This window comes from Tachyglossus aculeatus, chromosome X2 (assembly GCF_015852505.1).
Source record: "Tachyglossus aculeatus isolate mTacAcu1 chromosome X2, mTacAcu1.pri, whole genome shotgun sequence".
Classification (NCBI taxonomy): domain Eukaryota; kingdom Metazoa; phylum Chordata; class Mammalia; order Monotremata; family Tachyglossidae; genus Tachyglossus; species Tachyglossus aculeatus.
Genome location: NC_052100.1, coordinates 8,676,690 through 8,696,261, shown reverse-complemented (window position 1 = coordinate 8,696,261; position 19,572 = coordinate 8,676,690). Strand labels below are relative to the sequence as shown.

At 48.5% G+C, this 19,572-nt stretch overlaps 1 protein-coding gene across 2 annotated transcripts in view; it reads left to right on the top strand.

The window, feature by feature from the left end:
* LOC119949311 (pre-B-cell leukemia transcription factor 1-like) overlaps positions 1–19,572 on the top strand; it is a 56,566-nt gene that overhangs the window by 18,746 nt on the left and 18,248 nt on the right. Inside the window, exon 3 of one of the 2 annotated variants that reach the window (XM_038770978.1) lies at positions 9,353–9,494. The exons of the other annotated variant lie outside the window; for it this stretch is intronic. Coding sequence (XP_038626906.1) covers positions 9,461–9,494 — 34 coding nt within the window. The 5' untranslated portion in view covers positions 9,353–9,460. The remainder of the gene's footprint in view (positions 1–9,352; positions 9,495–19,572) is intronic. 2 annotated transcript variants of the gene reach the window in all.

The following is a 19,572-nucleotide window of genomic DNA, read 5'->3' as shown; positions in this document are numbered from 1 at the left end:
CCCCAAGCATTTGGCAGAGTAGAAAACGGAGCTGATAAACACTGTCCTGTCCACTAGAAGCTTACCGTCGAGGGGGATATAACATATAGGGAATGCTGAGGCACCTAAAACCCCATAAACTTGCAGAAGGATCCCAGAGTCGAGTAGGGTGCATTTGATACCAGCCCTTTTGGAGAACTTGTTTCTCCATGACTTAAGCGCCCTGTGGGCAGGGAAGGGGTCTTCTAAATCTGCTGTATTGTACTCTCCCAAGCGCTCAGTCCAGTGCTCTGCACACAGTAAGTGCTCAATAAATACAATTGATCGATTTGCCACTAGATCCCTTGTATGCCACCTACACACTTAAGTAGCCCCAATCCCCCCAGCTGCACTCCTGCCCATATCTTACAGATCAATCGATTACTTCCTCCTTGCTGAAATTTGTGTGTGTGTCTGCTAGATTGTATGATCTTTGAACTCTTTCGTACCCTTCCCCGCACTTGGTACAGTGCTCTGCACACAGATGCTCAGTAAATGCTATTAATTAGTGCCAGTGTGCCAAAAAGCTGAGTTTCAGGAGAGTTTATAGAAATATAATCCAGAATAAATCATCCATGTTGCCGACCATGATTCATTTTACTCCTTTGGGTTTTGTTTTCTTTGGTTTGGTAACAGAACCGTGTCTAGTGTTTGTATTCGGTTGGTGCCTTCTCCAACCTCTACCTCAGTTACCAAGTTAGGGTTGTTGTCTTTGGAGAGTTGGGATCTGGTATGACAGAGCCAAATGGCCCTGTTTGCTTTTTTTGGCTTTAATTACGACATAGTGTGCGCCACTCCTTGAGGGCAGGGATTATGTTCTTTACTCCTAGAGATGCAGTTCAGTGCCTTGCGCACAGCCACTCAATAAATTCTAATGAATGAATGACACATCCTAGCAAGGCCATAAGCAAGCTGGAGAAGGGGCAAAGCAGGGCAACTAAAATATGGGGGTAGAACAGCTTCTCAGTGAGGGGAGGTGGAAAAGCTTTAAAGCCTCTTCATTCCGGAAAGTTTAGGGCCAAGAGGAATCATGATCGAAGTTGACAAATCATGAAGGATGTGGACGGGGTGAATGTGGATTTTTTTTCCCCTAAATCCCACACCACCAGGTTGTAGCAGGGTACTCCTTGAGACTTGATGGGTGGGTAAGTTGAAAGCAAAAGGACCAATTTTTCTCACAGCGGGGGTAAACATATAGAATTTGTTCCCAAAGGAAGGTGTGGAGGCCCAAAATGTCAATGGATTCCAGAACGTTTTGGATAAATTTATGGATGGGATAGCCCACTAGAGGGGAAAGTGGGGACATCAGATGGTCCAGCCCTAATCCAACCAACTCTGTTGTATTAGGCTCTCCCAAGGGCCTAGTACAGTGCTCTGTACACAGTAAGCACTCAAAAAAATACCACTGATTGATTGTCTAGGAGAGCAGCCAACCATCATGGCTCCTTCAGGTGTCACAGTACGTTTGTCGGAGACAGAATCCAGGGTTGGATGGGTCAAGGCAATGGTCCGTCTAACCCACGATTGACAGCGGCTCCCTCAGCCCCATGACAAATGTCTGGATCCAGTCTGATACACTTTAGGTCCTCTCTCTGGTAGGTGCACCTTTATTTCCTGGAATGATCCCCATATAAATACAGATCATTCGGTGATCATTAGGATTCAGATTTTTTTTTAACCCATTTGTACATTCTCTGCAAATCCTCAGCTGCAGGCTACCAGTTAATGACATGACTGTACTCTGTGTCAGGAAACGGGACAGACTTTATCGATTCCTTTCCAGAGCAGTTTGGGTATGGTGGAATCTTAAACTTTGAGGCTTTGCCCTTGGTGCCAGAGGGTAGGCTTCTATCGGTCGGTGCCTCAAATTGTTTGGCTGTTGGAATAAAAATGGTAATAATAATTGTGGTTTTTGTGAAGCGATTACTAGTTGCCAAGCACTGTACTTAGCGCTGGGGGAGATACAAGATCATCAGGTCCCACATGGGGCTCACACCTCAAGTAGGAGAGAGAACAGGGATTGAATCCCCATTTTGTGGATGAGGGAGCTGAGGCACAGAGAAGTGAAACGACTTGCCCAAGGTCATAGAGCAGACCAGCAGCAGAGCCAACATTAGAACCCAGGTCTTCCGACTCCCAGGCCCGGGCTCATTCCACTGGGCCACGCTCCTTCTCTGGAATGAGGGGAAGTCTCTTCAAGTGGGAAGTGAAATTGGTAACATGCATCCTGTTCAATTCTGTATCTGGAAGAGACTGCTTAAAATGTTTACAAACCCTTGAAAAAAAAGTAACCACAGCAAATCTTTTAACGAATGCTAATCTTTAGAAGGGAAGATTGTGATATAGTGGAAAGAGTCTGGGTCTGAAAATTGGGGCCTGGGTTCCCGGGCCTGCCCCCTGGCCTGCCATGCAACCTTGGGCAAGCCACTTAACCTCGAAGGGCCTCAGTTTTCTCATCTGTAAAATAGGGACAATAATGCCCACCTCTCACTCAAAGGGATGTCGTGAGGAGAAAATGTGATAAGTAATGTAAAAACACTCTGGAAAAAAGAATAGCATGCTACAAATTCAAGGTGGTACTATTATTATTATTATTATGAGCTTTTTACGTGGCCAAATTCTGTGTCACTTTCATTCTTTTCTTTGTCTTTCCTTCTGTTGCCATGTGCAGGGAAATCTGGAGAGGAAAATGTTTAGACAAATGGCAAATCATTTTTATTTTAGCACCAGCAATCTCATCTAGTTCATTTCAGAATTGCAAATCCTTAATTAATGAGATGTAAATACATTGTAATGAATTTCATTTGCATATTGAGTGAGGTTTCAAAACCTTAGGTTGTGATGTATTTTAATTAAGGATTAATTAGAAATGATGGGAATTTCATTTGGCTTAGGGTAATCATTTTATGTTTTGATGAACAGCGGATGGGTATTATGCTGGAAGCGCGCACAAACCTGTGATAGCGAAGGTGACGGTTTAGTCTTGCAATGCTGGATGAGCTAGTTTAAAGAGATTTTGGAAATGAGATTTTAATCAGTTTTTAAAACCAGGCCATTTCTGACTTCCGCTTCAAACTCATACCGTCAGGATGCGCTGAGTACCCCCGCCCACGTTCAGGTTTCTGTCCTTTTCGGTCTGACTTCTGACGGTGGGAGCGGCCTCCTGCTTCCTCCCCAATCCATCCCCATGGGAGCACGGGGTGGGCAGAAACTGAGACCCGCTGGACCGGACGACTGGTAGCTATGGGGGGCGGAGAGCCCTCTTCCCACTGGGACCCCCCCCCACCCCACTTGCTGCGAGGGAAATTGCCACAGCTGCAGAACTCTGGGGATCTCTGAAACCAAAGAGCGGAGAAGGGATGGGACCCCTCCCCCTCCCCCCGAACTGTTCTAGCTGGATATTTTAATGCTCTAAATTGGGACTCTTCCATAATAATATACTAGTCATGGTGGTATTTGTTAAGCGCTTACTCTGTGCCAAGCACTGTACTGAGTGCTGGGGGACATGCCAGGTATTCGGATCAGACACAGTCCCTGTCCCATATGGAGCTCTGGGTCTAAGGAGGAGGGAGAGCAAGTATTGCATCCCAGATTTACAGATGAGGAAACCGAGGCACCGAGAAGTGACGTTTCTTGCCCAAGGACACGCAGCAGGCAAGCGGTGGAGCCAGGACTAAAACCCAAGGCCTCTGACTACCAGGCCTGGGCTCTTTCCACTGGGCTACACTGCTGCATCTCTTTCATTTACTCCTATTATTTTTTTGTTGCTTTTTGGTCTACATGGTTCTTGGTGCCCACTTAGAGAGGGAGCTCCTTCATTGTTTATCGGGCATTTTCTTGACTCTGCTGTAGTTGGTCCAGGAGAGAGAGCCCAGTCCTGGGGATCGGGAGACCTGGGTCTGGTCCCGGTTCTGCCTACTGGGGCGGCCGTCGGTGGTCAAGCCATATGACCGAAGAACCATGGTGGCCCAGCTGGCTGACGTGGGCGGCAAAGACTTCAGGCAACCGCCTGAGGGGCTGTGGTGGCCCAGCATGGCATCGGCACTATGCTGAGGGCGCTTTGCCTGTAAATGGCTGAAGCGGAACTCCTTCCTTGGCTTCCCTCCCAGATCCTCCCCTCCAACTTAACTTTCTCATCCAAGTTGACAACACCAGCATCCTCTCTTTCTCTGAAGCCCACAGCCTTGACCTCTTCTTGATTCTTCCCTCTCTTTCAATCTCCATACGTGGTCTGTTGGCAGATCTTGTTGATTTTTCCTTCTCCACGGTGCCAGAATCCATCCCTTCTCCATCCAAAAAGCCACCACCCTGATCTAGACCCGGTTGTATCCCAGTTTGACTAGTCCATCAGCCTCCTCACTGCCCGCCCTACCTCTCTCCTCTCCCCTCTCCAATCCACACTTCACTCTGCTGCCCAGATCGTTGTCCTGCACACGTCTCCCCCTTCTTCAAAATTCCCCAATGGTTGCCCATTCTTCTATGCATCGAGCAGGAACTCCTGCTTGAAGGCACTCCATCGGCTCTCTCCTTCCTATTTACCCACACTCTTTTCCAGCGCACACTCATTGTTTCTCTCAAGCTTGCCTACTTACTCACTGCGTATACCTCGCTCTCACCGGTCCTGCTGCCGACCTCATGCTTGCACTCTCCTCCTCCCTGCCTGGAACACCCTCCTCCTTCCTATCCAACAGACCACAGGTCTCCTCATCTTCAAAACCCTCCTGAGATCACATGTATCAATCGATCAGTCAGTCAGTGGTGTTCATTAAGTGCTTACCTTGTGCAGAGCACTGTACTAAGCACTCGGGAGAGTACAGTATAACAGAATTTGTAGACACATCTCCACGAAGCCTTCCCTGACAAATCTCTCATCTCCCCACCCTCTCTCCCTCCCTATAGCATCACCTGTGGACTGGAGTCCTTACTCCCTAAGCACTTATGTGTAGATAAACACTCTCCACAGCACTAATGTGTAGCTCTTTATACTCCGTTGCCTCCCCTAGCTGTGTTTTAGTTTAGCGTCTGTCTCCCCGGCTCGTTATTAAGCTCCTCGAGGGAAGGGATCATGTCCACTAAGTTTCCTATAGTTCATAGTAGAGTGCTCTGTACAGAGTAAGTGCTCAGTGAATACTGTTGATTGAGAATATCTTGGATTTATAGAGCACTTTTATTTTTCCAAAGGGCTTTCTCATCATTTATCTTCACAATATCACCGTGAGAGAGGGGGAGGCAGGCACTGTTACCCTCCCCCCCTCAATTTCACAGATGAAGAAGCTGAGGCACAGAGAGGTTAAGTGACATGTTCGAGGTCTCATAACTGACCAAGGACAGAGATGGGATTGGAACCTAGAGTTCTTCCTACTAGCAACTCTGCCTCTTGAAGATTGCCTGAGAACTGAGGCATTATTTACCAAGAGGTCATTGTGGTTGCAGGAATATCTGGGAGTGGATGGAAGAATGGTGAACAGAAACCAAAGCCTCTGCCTCACTCTTCCTATGGCTAGTTGGAATAATGTCTATAATAACAATAATAATGGTATTTGTTAAGCGCTTACTATGTGTCAGGTACTGTTCTAAGAGCTGAAGGTAGTCAGGTTGTCTCATGTGGGGCTCAGTCTTAATCCCCATTTTACAGATGAGGGAACTGAGGCTCAGAGAAGTGAAGTGGCTTTCCCGAGGTCACACAGCGGACAAGTTGCCGAGCCGGGATTAAAACCCACATCCTCTGACTCCAAGTCCAAGCTCTTTCCCCCAAGCCACGCTGCTTCTATATGGGACTGACCTAGGCGAGACCTTCTTTGGCCTCAAAAAATAATGTAACCTTCTCTGATAGTGAAAGTTCCAGAAATTGCCTCCCTGATACAAGCTTCGGAGCCTGCCCTTCTGCCCAAGGTCATTACCATTATCATGATCATCATCAGTGTTTTTTGAGTGCCTACTTTGGACTGAGTACTGTGCGAGATGCTAGGAAATGTGCGATAAAGATAGTCCACGGCCCAACCGATTTTCTAGTAGCTCAAACGGATAACCAGAAGCACCTCATGCTGGTTCATACCTGTATTCCTTTTGGCAAGTCCCAAGATGCCTGTAGAAGCCATGGGAAACCTTCTATGACCAATATGGGTCCCAGTCCAGGTATCTCGGAATACTGTTGCTACTACTGATGATAATTCTGTTATTTGTTAAGCACTTACTATATGCCAAGCACTGTTCTAAGTGCTGGAGTAAAATCAAGATCATCAGGTCCCACATGGGGCTCAATCTAAGTAGGAGGGAGAATAGGGATTGAATCCCCATTTTGCAGATGAGGGAACTGAGGCACAGAGAAGCAAAGTGACTTGCTCAAGGTCACACAGCAGACAAGTGGCGGAGCCGGGATTAGAACCCAGACCCGTGCTCTTTCCATTAGGCCACGCTGTTTCTCATTAACCAAGCACTCCCGATTTTAAATTTAGTCAGTTCTCCTACAGTGCATGTCTTCACTGTGCGAGGTGGCTAGAACACAGTGGAAGAATTCAGGAGCATTCTCCCCCCAGTGCTTGTTTGCCTAGGAAGAACCAAAGAAATGGTTTTGAGCATGCCTGTGGATTTGATCAAGGCATGACTGCTGTAATGAGAATTTTTCTTAATGGGATCCTTAAAGAAGGCAACCCCTGCATTTATAGAACTGATTGTACAATCGAGACAGCTATTTGCCATCTGGAGAGGAGAATAAATGCTTAAGAACGGTATTGACCGTTTGGTTGTGGGATAGCATTTTTCTCCTTTATGAAAAGGGGCTAGTTATAGGGCGTCCCATCAGTATCCTTCCCCCACTTCTGGAGCTTCCCACTTCAAACCTGCCAGACCATATACCTCCCCACTTTCAAAGCCTTCAAGAAAAATACCTCTTCTAGGAGGCACTACCTTGCACACAGTGAGCACTTAATAAATACCAGAATAATAATATCATCATCGTCATCATCATGACCTCTGCCTTGCTGGTCACATCACCCCTTCAGCAACCCGCAGTTATTAGTTCTATATCGGTGTATGTATTCCACGTATTTAGGTGGTTCATTTTTGGTGACTGTGGTCGGTCCAGTTGTTTGTTTCCACTCGTACTCGTCCACATTGTAAGAACACGACCTGTGTTTGCTCATCTCCCCCCATTAACTTGTAACGGTGACCGTGTCTCCTACTTGGGTCGCTTACCCTCAAGCAGCTGTTATAGCTCTCTGCCCACAATAAGAATGAAGCAGGGATGCCGTTCCCCCAAACCATCTACAAAAATAGATACGATGAAATCAAAGTAGATGGAATCTTCCCTGACTGAACGCCGCTGCTAAATATGGGATTTCTTTGGGTGGGAGGACGAGACTGGTAAATTGAGCCTTGCCTAGGTGGTCGGTCCCACCGTCACAGTTGGAGCAGAGAGATCGGGTTGGAGATATTGTATGATGGCCAACTGAGAGGCACTTGCGTGTCGATGATGATCTAACTAAGTGTCCGATCACCGTAATTAGGAAAATGATAGAAATGAAGCTGCACCTGGGAGACTGAATGTTTGGGAGGAAATGTCCCCTCTAAAGCACTTGATATTCACCCCATCCTCAGCCCCACAGCACTCCTGTACAGATCCGTAATTGATTTGAATGTCTGCCTCTCCATCTAGACTGCAAGCTCCTTGTGGGCAGGGAATGTGTCTACCAACTCTGTTGTATTGTACTCTGCCAAATGCTTAGTACACTGCTCCGCACACAGGAAGTGCTCAGTAAATACCATTGATTGATTGATAGTGGTGCCCGCGCAGCACTAGCCGATTTCTGATCAACCTGCTTTGGTGATCAGTACTTGTCATTTGTGATGGACTGAAGTTTAGCTTTTAAGAATCGGTGCCTTTCGAGCATTTTGGTGGCTGTAGGGACGAAGAAACTGGTGAAGGGTATAGGTTTCTTTCCTCAGCTGAAGGGCAAACCCTTAGCTGGAAGTACAAGAGCTAAGAAACATATCTGGCAGTTGCTTGGAGAAAGATGTGCTCATCAATCTTTTTAAGAACCCCAAAGTTCACCCTTACATCTCCACATTTGAAAGCGTCTGTTGACCTCATTTTACTGGCGAAGACCTTGTTTTCCTCTCCAAAAACCAGAGGCTCCGATTTTCTGACTCTGAGGAGGTGGCCTCTGGAAACAAGTACAACTCAACCTTTTCTGGGTCGGAAGTACAAAAGAGCCAGCGTGAATGTTACCTGCTGCATGAGCAGTAGAAATGTTCCTAGGTTTCTGCAGGATGTACTGGGGAATATTATTAGGTGGTTTAGCAGAGTAGGTGCTCGCCATTGCCAGAGTCCTGTACTTAGGTGCCTGAGAGCCTACAATAAAAGAAGTCAGAATCTTTGCCCTCAAGATGCTTACAGTCTAATGGGGAGGAGAAAGGCAAACACAGACTGAATACGGACATTGAGAACAAGAGGTAAAATGTAGATACAACTCGTAGCCAAAGTAAGCAGAAATGATATAAAGTAATAGATAAACAGAATAAAGCACTATTTACTTGACTGCGATCAGGTGGCCGATGAGATGACAAGGCCATGGGAGGGGTGAATCAAGGAAGGCCTCCTGGAGGAGGTGGCTTTTAGGAGATTTCGTGGGTGCGAAGGGAACGGGAAGGCAGTAGGAAGAGTGTACACAGTGGTTCAGAGTTGGGAGAGTCATGAGCGAGGGAGAGTTGGAAGGTTAGTTTGGGAGGAGCAAAGGAATTGAGTTGGGGGTTAGAGGAAGACTAGAGCAGAAAGGTAAGGAGGATGGAGAGCCTTGAAGCTAATGATCAGGAGTTTGTGTTTGATGCTGAGACGACGGCTACAGCCATTGGCGTTTTGGAGGAGCAGAGTGAGGTGATCGGAATGGCATTTTAGGAAGATTATCTGGACTTGCTGAGGGTAGGACAGACTGAGGAGGAGAGAAACTGCCTGCTTCAGGCCAGGTATACCAGGACCTCCTGAGGTGGCTGGGCGGGTCGCCTGAAGTGGTTGCCTGCCACTATGTGCAGGGGTTGGGCCACGGGCCTTTAAGGCCGACGATTTCCCAGAATATTCTGTCACGGACCACCCCCTGCTGTCTGCTGTTTCCCAGGGTGACATTTCTGGTCACTTTTCAAGAGAAGTGGCCCAAATTCGACCCGGGCTGTCTGCAGGTGGCATCTTTTACAGCCGGCCCAGGGGCAGGGCCGGGCAGGTTTGGGGCAGGAAGCTCCAGTCCTGCTCTGAGTGGGTTTGCTTGGGCAGAGCCGGGGTGCTTTAACCCAAAACCCCCCTCCCCCTCCTCCCCCTCCCCCCCACCCCGGACTGTGTTACCAGCCCTGTGCCAGACTGCTACCGTCTGCCAGCCAGCCTTCCCCAATCAAAACCATCCCAGATCAAAGGAGGACACTCTCGGAAGTTTTCACCTTCGCCACACCGTCGGGAATGGCTCCAGCTATTGCTCCCCGGGAATGCTCAGGTAAGTTGCTGCCACCATCCCCTATCTATGTAGATATAGCCCTCCCCCAAAGACACGAGCAACTTTGGGGTTCAGCTAGCCGGTCCTGCGGCCCGTGGGGCCGGCTGCTGGTGGGGAGAAAGAATTCCTCTTGGCTTTTCCCTTCCCCGAAATGGTCAAGTGTCTCTGAATTTAGGGGGTCCATGGGGTGTAGAATTCACCGGCACCCAACTTTATAGAAGAAAGAGGTAGAAATGAGGGCATAGCCATCTAGGTAGCAGATACCGCATCTGAAGTTTCCCTGAGCACGAAGGGCAGACAGGCGATTTAAGCAGATCGTGGAATAAAGGCAGATTACCCCTAGTCCGATACCCTTAACTTAATCTGGGGTTCCCAGTCCCCCTGAAGTTTGGCAGTTTGTCACTTAGATTGTTTCCATGTAGTTGACCTCCCACATGGATCTCTCTCTCTTCTAGCCGTCTCTCCCTTACTTCCTTCCTCTCTTTGTATTGGCTGACTTGTGAGTTGATATCATCTAGCGAGCTGGCTACTCCCAGGCCCGATTCATACAAATGAATCTTCTCCTGGAGGGGTTTGTCTCGCGGCACTGTAATGCTAATAGCTCTCTGTCAGGTAGGCAATTTTCCCTCATGGCAGGTAGGACTGCAGTTCTCCTGGGCGTTTAGCCAAGCCTAGTGTCTGGGCAGACTGTCACACACAGGTTCCCGTTACTCTGTCGCGGTTTTCTCTTGATCCTGTGTCCATCCTCCACTCCTTCTTCCTCAGCCTTTGCCCATCTCCCCACTCCCTCTCCCACTCGTTTTTATTACCTCAGAAGTATTTCTTACTCTCTTTTCATTTCACAGTCCATTACCCCTACCTCTTTCCCCATTCACCTGCAAGTAAACATCCCCCACCCCCTCCCCTCCTGCTTCTGGTCTGGGTCCACCAGTAAACCAAATGTTGCTCTGCTCCTGGGAACCTCCTTTCAAATGGTGTATAGAGCCCAGGCCTAGAAGTCAGAAGGACCTGGGTTCTAATACCGGCTCTGCCACTTGTCTGCTGTACGACCTTGGGCAAGTTGCTTCATTTCTCTGTGCCTCAGTTCCCTCATGCAAAATGGGGTGAAGACTGTGAGCCCCACGTGTGACAGGGACTGTGTCCAACCTGATTAGCTTGTATCTACCCTAGCGCTTAGTACAGTGCCTGGCACGTAGTAAGCACTTAACAAATAGCATGAAAAAAATGGAGCTAGGGCAGCTCAACCCCGGTTTCAGAACCAGCTTTATATCCTCTTCACCATTGACCTTGCGTAGGTAAGCAAAATCTGTACTAGGCCATCCTGCTGGTTTCAGAGCTTGGTAAGTGATCATTTGTGGCAGAAACTCCCCCTTTTAACATGAGTTCTCCTCCTCCTCCTCTGTATTGATTGAGTGCCTACTGGGTGCAGAGCACTGTACTAGGCGTTTGGGAGTGCGCAACAAAAGTAAAAGACATGGTCCCTGCTCTCAGGATCCAGGCTGGGGGGTAGAAGAAAAAGAAGCAGGCAGCTTCAGATCATTTGTGCCCAGTGAGAGCAAGAAGGAAAATATAGCCACAACTGGTAAAAATGGAGCCGAACAAATGAGAAGCAGCGTGGCCTAATGGATAGAGCCCGGGGCTGGGAGTCAGAAGGACCTGGTTTATAATCCTGGCTCCGCCACTTGTCTGCTGTGTGACCTTAGGCAAGTCATTTCACCTCTCTGTGCCTCAGTTACTTCATCTGTAAAATGGGCATTAAGACTGTGAACCCAGCGTGGGATATGTACCTTGCCCAATCTGATTATGTTGTAGCTTCCACAGCACTTAGTAAGTGGTTAACAAATACTGTTTTTTAAAAAAAGAAATAGGTAGAATCAATAGCGTTGTCCTCCATTCGATCAAAGATGACATGGCTGGTGGTGAGATGATATCTGTGAGTGTGAGTGCCCCTGGGAGAGTCTCTTCGCATCTGGTCCATGAAAATACCACAGGGCACCTTTTCTGGCTCCCTGCCATATGGGGTGAGCATTGCTGAGACCAGTGGTTAGGACGGAAAAGTACTGCTGCATGGCCAAGTGGAAAGAGCCCAGGCCTTTCTACTTGTCTGCTCTGTGACCTTGGGCAAGTCACTTAACCTCTCTGGGCCTCAGTTCCCTCATCCTGCAAAATGGGGATTCAATACCTGTTCTCCTTCCTCCTTAGACTGTGAGCACCTTGTGGGACCTGATGATCTTGTACCCACACCAGTACTCAGTACAGTGCTCGACTCCACACCAGTACTCAGTACAATGCTCGACACATAGTAAGCACTCAACAAATCCCACAGTTATTATTATTACAGCCCGTGAGACGTGCGTTTGAGTTGATTTTGCAGTGGTGGTGATGGGTTGCACTAGGCCATCCCCACTGTCTTGCCTGGGCCCCTGTGACCAGCAACATGCATTGTGAGGTGGCAGGGATAACAGGTGCAGTCTGGTTGTGGAGAACAATATCTCTGAGATGGCAGCAGTAGCAAAAGATAATACCACTGTGTATCAGTTATTTCATAAGCCATTGTTGAGTCCGACACTCAGGAGCGGCTTTGTAAGAGTCAGGGGAATCCATTCCACTCCCTTGTGCAAACCAGGGAAAAGCAAAGATCGAAGCTAAACAAAACAAAGAACAATTAAAATGCAGTTGTTCTTAGCACAGTTAGATCTGGGCAAGAAAATGGCGGAAGCCTCGGGACAGGCCGTAAGCCAAGGACAGAGAACTCTGCTTCCCAGAAGCCCCCATTCTGGTGTCAGGCCAGTGGAAGGTCACATAAAGAGAAAAGGCTTTTATCCTGCTTAGTGCCCTCCCATGTTCCAGATCTGATGTGTACACCATTGTGGAGGCTGACTTTCAGTTTTGAGGTACAAAGTATTAGCAATTAGAAAGGGGTTCAGTAATGGAATTGTAGATCTAGTAATTATGGTATTAAGTGCTTGCTTCACACCAAAGCATTGTGCTAAGACCTGGGGTATCAACAAGATAATCACGTGGACACAGACCCTGGCCCTCACAGACTCACAAGCCAAGAGAGTGAGGGAGCTCGTGAAAGCAAAGGAAAGAACTTCCCCCTCCCAACTTTTCCACCATCCTCTCTGTCTCTGAAGTTCACAACTTTGGTGTCATCTTCGACTTCTTACCATCCTCTAACCCTCGCATTCAGTCAGCCGCTCAATCCTGCCGGTCCTTTCTCCACAATATTTCTCGTCCACCCCATTCATTCCACCTAAACAACCACCGTTGTGGTTCAAGCTCCTGCCATTTCCCGACTGGATTACCGTAACGGCCCACTCACCGGACTTCCGCCACTAGTCTCGTCCCCCTTCAGTCTAAGCTACACTCTGCGGCCCAGATAATCTGTTTTCAGATGTTGTTCAGCACATGTCCGCCCCTTCCGCAGATCCCCTCAAGTGGCTTCCATTTTCCTTGACATCGAGCAGCTGCTCCTGATGACTGGCTTCAAGGCTCAGCACTAGCGCTCTCCTTCTTACATATCTGTTCCCTTCGCCTGCTACTCTCCATCTTGCGAACTGTGTTACTGTGCCTCGTCCTCTGCCACCTTCAGCCCCTTGCTCTTGCCCTTCCCTCTGCCCAGGCCTCTCTCTCCTGCCCAGTCCTTCAGCCGACAGCTCTTCCCAGCTTCAAGGCCCTCTGGAAATCTCACCTTTTCTAGGAGGTCGTCCCAGATTAACTTCCCCATCCCCAAGCCATGCCAATCCAACAGCTACCTTAGAGCAGATGTATATATCGATTTACCTACTCCATTATTTGCTTATTTGTTCTCTTATCCATCTCTTCCCTACTTCTTTTACCTGTTATATCTCTGCTTTTCTGTGTCTGCCTGTCCCCCTCCATTTAGATTGTAAGCTCCTCGAGGGATGGAATTGATGTTGCTTTTTCCTCAGTCAATCAGTGGTATTTATCGAGCGCTTACTGTGCGCAGAGCACTGTGCTAAGTGCTTGGGAGAGTACAATTGTAGTGCTTAAAAAATGCTGTTGAGTCCACACATGCTTAAGAGCCTGGAGAACTACGCGTTCTACTCTGTGTTCATCAGGAGACTTAGGACAGGGAAATTGCACTTCCCCAGAAAACTTCATTCCTAGGCTGAGTCAATGGAAGGGCGTGGTAGTTGAAGGGAAAAAAAAAATTAGCAGAGAGAAGTGGCTGTACCCTGCTTGCTACCCTCCTGCCGTGTGGTCCTGGGTCTCTAGTGGATTAACTTGACGGATATGCACAAGTGCTAAGGGTGGTTGATGGGCTGCTATGGCCAGGATGGTGGGGAATCAATCAGGGAGTGCCTCCTGGAAGGGGTATTTTTTCTCAGGGGACTTTGAAGGTGGACAAGGGACATGGTCTTGTGGATTGGGGAATGGCGGGGGAGCTCCGTTCAGGGGGAAAAATGTGTGCAGATGGTTGGAAGAGTTGCGAACAAAGTGCAGTTAGGAGGGTTACTTGGGGGGAGTGAAGAGTCTGAACTGGAGGGAAGCCCCCATTGGTCCCCAGTATCCTACCAAGGGCCACCTCCAAACTCGGTGAGCTGGTGACCACCCCAAACCCAGCCTGACACAATTTATCAGGCCAACTGATTCTGTCCATTCCAGCATAGCCAATCTAGGATCCCTGGTGGAATCAGGGTTGGAGGTGTCGGTTAGCAGAGCCTGGTAGTGACAACGCTCAGGTGTCCTCTTGGTTCCAAGTGTTTGGTAAATGTCTTTTCTCCGTCCCTCCCCCCAATAACTCCAACAGGCCTGCTCTCGCCAGATGCCACCTAGGGAGTAACTGAAGGCTTGTGTTTTGGAATCGTGGCCTGAACTACCATAAAGAGCTTTGGAGACAATCAGTGGTGCAAATTGGCACCAGCAAAATCCTGTCAGCTGGTTAGGAGAGAAGAGGCAGAAGGGAAGAAATGTAGAGGAACTGTGGGATTATGAGAAGCAGTGTGGCCTAATGGAAAGAGCATGGGCCTGGAGGTCAGAGAACCTGGGCTCTAATCCCGGCTCTGCCATGTGTCTGCTGCGTGACCTTGGGCCAGTCACTTCACTTCTCTGGGCCTCAGTTTCCTCATCTGTGAATTGGGGATTGAAACTGTGAACCCCACGTGGGACAGAGACTGTGTCCAACCTGATTAGCTTGTGTCTTCCCCAGTGCTTAGTAGAGTGCCTGGCACATAGTAAGTGCTTAAACAAGTACTATGGAAAGAAAAAAAGGGAACTGAACCTGAAAGTGTAACCAGAACAGAGAGAAGTGGGAGATGGTGACAGAGGGTGTGTGAGGAAGGAAAAAGAATATGTTTGAGTGTTAAGAATAGACCGAGTCCCACCGAAACAGATCTGCTTCCTTGACTCCCTGAGAACTGAAGAGAACCAAAAAGTTGTCCTCCTGTTTAGGGATGGACTGCCAAGCGTCCCTGACTTTTCTCCTTAATATCCTGAACTCTCCTTTTGCTAACCTAGTCGAGACCTCTCGTCCATGTAACCGGCTGATCCTTTTGACTGTACAACTTTCTGTGGGAATAAATTCCATCAGTCTCCCTACCCCCTCACTGGGTAAAGAAGTGTTTCCTTTGGTTTATTTTGAACCGTCCACCTTCAAGCTTTAAAAATGTGTGTCCCCCTCTTCCTGCTGGTGTGGGATTTGGGAAACAGCAATTTCCTGTTTCTCCTGTCCCTGGCCTTTGTTGATTTTTTTTTTTTTTTGGTAAACTTCATTCCTAACCCACCCCTTGTCCCCCAATCTCAGCCTATGTCTTTCCAGACTGAAGAGGCCTGACACTTACCATCCCTTCTCCCATCACAGCCACCTAATACCCTCGCGTCATCTTGGCTCTCGCTCGATTCTCTCCATCCTATGGACCGTGGTTCTGCCTAGTGACGCAGCTGGACCTTTTTATTGTTGCCCATCCCCTTCCTGATGAAGCAAAGTGGCCTTTTCTTTATGGCAAACTGTTGACAACTCTGAGGTTATCGTGGGTGGCAAAGCTGAGGCAAGCATTGCCGAGGCAGTAGAGGCAAAAGACAAGTTTCCTGCCATCAGGGAGCCTTCGGTTTAACAGGGGAGATGGGCAGGCATAAAAATGATCTACAGCTAGGAGGAGCAACAGATACAACTGGTGATAAGAGTAGGGGAAGGTGGACAAATGAAGAAATGAGAAGTATACATAAACTGCTGTATGCAGAAGTGCTAAAGATGGAGGTATATTCAGAAGCTTTAAGTGTGGTTGTTGGGTTGATGTGACTTGGGATGGTGGAAATTGGTCAGGGAAGGCTTCCTGGAGGAGGTGGAATTTCAGGAGGGCTTTGAAGCTGGGGACAGCTGTGGCCTGGTGGATTTGCAGGGGGAGGGATGTGGACTTCCAAGGAAGTCCAGTCATAGTCCTCCTCCTAAGCAGGAGGAAGGGCGTGAACAAGGGGTTGGAAGCGGAAGAGCCAAAAGCAAGATCTACTGAAGGTTCGCTTGGGGGAAACAAAGGGCTGGGGAGTAGCAGGTGAAGAATCACCCCACCCCCGTCCTTACCAGCAACCCACTTCATCCCTCTCCATTCAAGCCATTCCCACCCCTCATGCTGTTGTCTCTTCCCCGCCACCCTCTTCCCCTCTCAATCCCCCCACCCACCCCATCCCTGTCCTTTCTCAGCTCCAGCTCTCATCCCCCTCCCCCGATGCTGGCCTCCATCAGATCACTCTCATCCAATCCCTCCCTTCCCCTTGCACCCCCCCACCCACCCACAATCAAGTGCGGCCTGTGGAAACCCCACTCCATCATGACAAAGCTCCTCTTCTCCCAACCCAGTCTCTGCTCCTCTTCACCATCATTGAAACCTGGATCTCACTAGATGACACAGTCTCCCCTTCTGCTCTCCAGAGGGGGCCTCATCTTCTCCCACTCCCCAAGAGTCACTGGGAAAAGGGGAGGACTTGGCTTCCTTCTCGCTCTCCAGTGCCGCTTTTACACCATTCTACCTCCCCCATCCCTCTTTTTCCCTTCCTTTGGAGTCCATATCATCCTCCTCTACCACCCGCTCCAGTTATTAGTCATGGTCATCTACTGCTCACTTTGGTCCCTTTCTCACATTCCTTCTCTCTTTTCTCCATCCTTACATTGATACTTGGGGACTTCATAATCCATGTGGATGTTCTTGAGGATCCGTCCGTTTCCCATTTCCTCTCTCTCCTAAGCTCTGCTGACTTCCTGCTCCACCCCACCCACTTGATCCACTTGGACACATTCACGATTTCATCATCTCTAGCACTGTCCAATTTCTACCCTCACAGACTCTGAAATTCTCTCCATCCACGACCTCATCTGCTTTCTCTCCCATACGCCCACTCCCTAAATTTGACGTGTTCCCCCACAGAGACCTGCGATCTTTCGCGCCCATCCAGTTTTCTAAAGTCTCCATTTGGTGTCCATCCCCAAACTGCCTTCTCTTGACACTCAGATCAACATCTTCAACACCACCCTCTCCACTGAACCCAACTTCCTCGCTCTCCCTCCCTCTGTTGATCTCACACCACTTGTCTTGGATCACCTCAACAATATGTTTCCTCTGCTCCTTTGGTGGAGCTGCGGAGTGCTGCTGGTGAAAATCCAGCAGACCTCACCCATCTCAAGCTCATCCTCACCTGCTTTAACTCTGCCCTTTCCTCCATCCAGCAAAATTATTTCTTCATCCTTATCGACTCCCACGCCCATTGCCCGTGCCAGTTGTTTCAGATGTTTAACTCCCTGCTCAAAGTCTCTGTCCTCCCACCCCTGCCATCTCTTGATCCTAGTGACCTGGCCACATACTTTATTGAGAAAACTGAAACCATCAGGCATGATCTCCCTAAAATCTCCCCTGCTTCTGGGAAGCAGTACCCCCTTTTTCTGAAAATATTATAATAATTTTGGTATTTGTTACGTGCTTACTATGTGCCAGGCACTGTTCTATTATCTAACCTTGGCTTCACTGGTACTTTCCTCTCCTGGTTCTTCTATCTCTCTGGTCACTCCTCTTTCTTAGGCTCCTTCTCTGCCTCCCACCCTCTTAACTATGGGGGTTCCCCAAGGCTCAGTTCTAGGTCCCCTTCTGTTCTTCATCTACTCCCATTCCAGAGAACTCATTCGGTCCCATAGATTCAGCTCCTGTCTCTTCACGGGTAATTCCAAAATCTACCTCTCCAGCCCTGACTTCTCTCCTTCTCTGCAGTCTTACATTTGGATGTCCCACCGACACCTCAAACATAACATGTCCAAAACGGAACTCTTCTTCTTCCCGCCCAAACCCTGCCCTCCCCGTGTCTTTCCCATCACTCTCCTTCCTGTCTCACAAACCCGTAATCTTGGCATTATCCTCTACTCATCTCTCATTCAACCCACATATTCAGTATGTCACTGAATCCTGTTGATTCTACCTTCACAACAGTCTCTAAAATCCACTCTTTCCTCTCCATCCGAACTGCTACTCTGCTGATCCAGGCATTTATATCCCGCCTTGACTACTGCATCAGTTTCCTCACTGATTTCCCTGATTCCTCTCTCTCCCAACTCTAGTCCTTCCTTCATTCTGCTGCCTGGATCATTTTTCTAAAAAGCCGTCCACATCTCCCCACTCCTCAAGAATGTCTAGTGGTTGCCCATCCACCTTCACATCAAACAGAAACTCTTTTTCATTTATTTTAAAGCACGCAACCCAGCCTGCACGCAATGCTCCTGTGCCAACCTACTCACTTTACCTCAATCTGACCCCTGACCCCTTTCCCACATCATCCCTTTAGCCTAGAATCCCTTCCCCTTTGTATGTGACAGACCACCAACCTCCCCATCTTTGAAGCCTTGTTAAAAATCTCATCTCCTCCAAGAGGCCTTCTCTGACTAAGCCCTCATCTCCTTTACTCCCTCTCCCTCCTGCGTCACCTAGGCACTTGGACCTGTATCCTTTAAACACTTAATATTCACCCCTCCCTCTATCCCCCAGCACTTATGTACATATCAATCATTTACTTTAATGTCTGTCTTCCCCTCTAGACTGTAAGCTCCTTGTGGGCAGGGAACGTGTGTACCAACTCGGCCGTATCATACTCTCCCAAGAGCTTAGTATAGTGCTCTGCACACACTAAGCGCTGAATGATTACCGTTGATTGATTGATGAGAACAGGGCCTCAAGAAACTGAGAAGTGCTTCGAAGCCAATGGTCAGAGTTTCTGCAGAAGGCAGAAGAGAATGATCAGAGGCTTTTGAGGAGGGGGCAGACCTGTGCCAAATGGTTTTGGAAAAGTGGTTCCGATGGCAGCGAATCCTAAATTGAAGAGGGGTAGGGTTGGTGGCCGGGAGACCAGTGTGAAGTCCAGTCGGGAGAAACAAGAGCATGAATTTTGGTCGCGGCTGTTTGGGTGAAGAGGAAAGGGCAGATCTGGGAACTATTGTGGAGGAAAAGCTGGCAGCATTTAGCAACAGATTGGGTGTGAATGTTAAATGGCTGTGAGCAGTCAGAGGTCACACCAAGGTCATGGGCTTCTGGGGTAAGGGAGAATGGGGGTGTCGTCAATGGTGATGGGAAAATTAGGAGGAGTGGAGTTAGGAGGGAAGATGAGAAGGTCAGGTTTAGGTACGTTGAGTTCAAGGTGTCGGCAGGGTATCCTGTGGAGAGGGAACCCTTCGTTTTCAAGCAGGGAGCCCTGGTAGGGGGAACTTGGAGAGGGTAAGGAATGATGTCGAGTCAGAATAAGCCAATAACTAATGGCTTTAAATGGGAATATAAATTTTTCAATTCAAACTTTCTTTAGGCACCTACGACTGAACGTTTCTTATTACCCGCAAGCATTACTGAGCATGTCTGCTGTTCAGAAATCAGTGTCTTTGGGGAGTTAAAGAATCCAGCTTCACATTACTGCCACTGAGCAGACACGGTGCCTCCCCTGTGAGGTCTGAGTTGATGGTGTAGAACCAGAGACCTGTATCAATACCCGACCCGTATCCACAGCTCTCTCTCCGTACCCAACCCAGATGCTCCGAGAATGACTACTTACCCGGCCCATGTCTGTAAAGGCAATTTAGATTCCCTTGCAG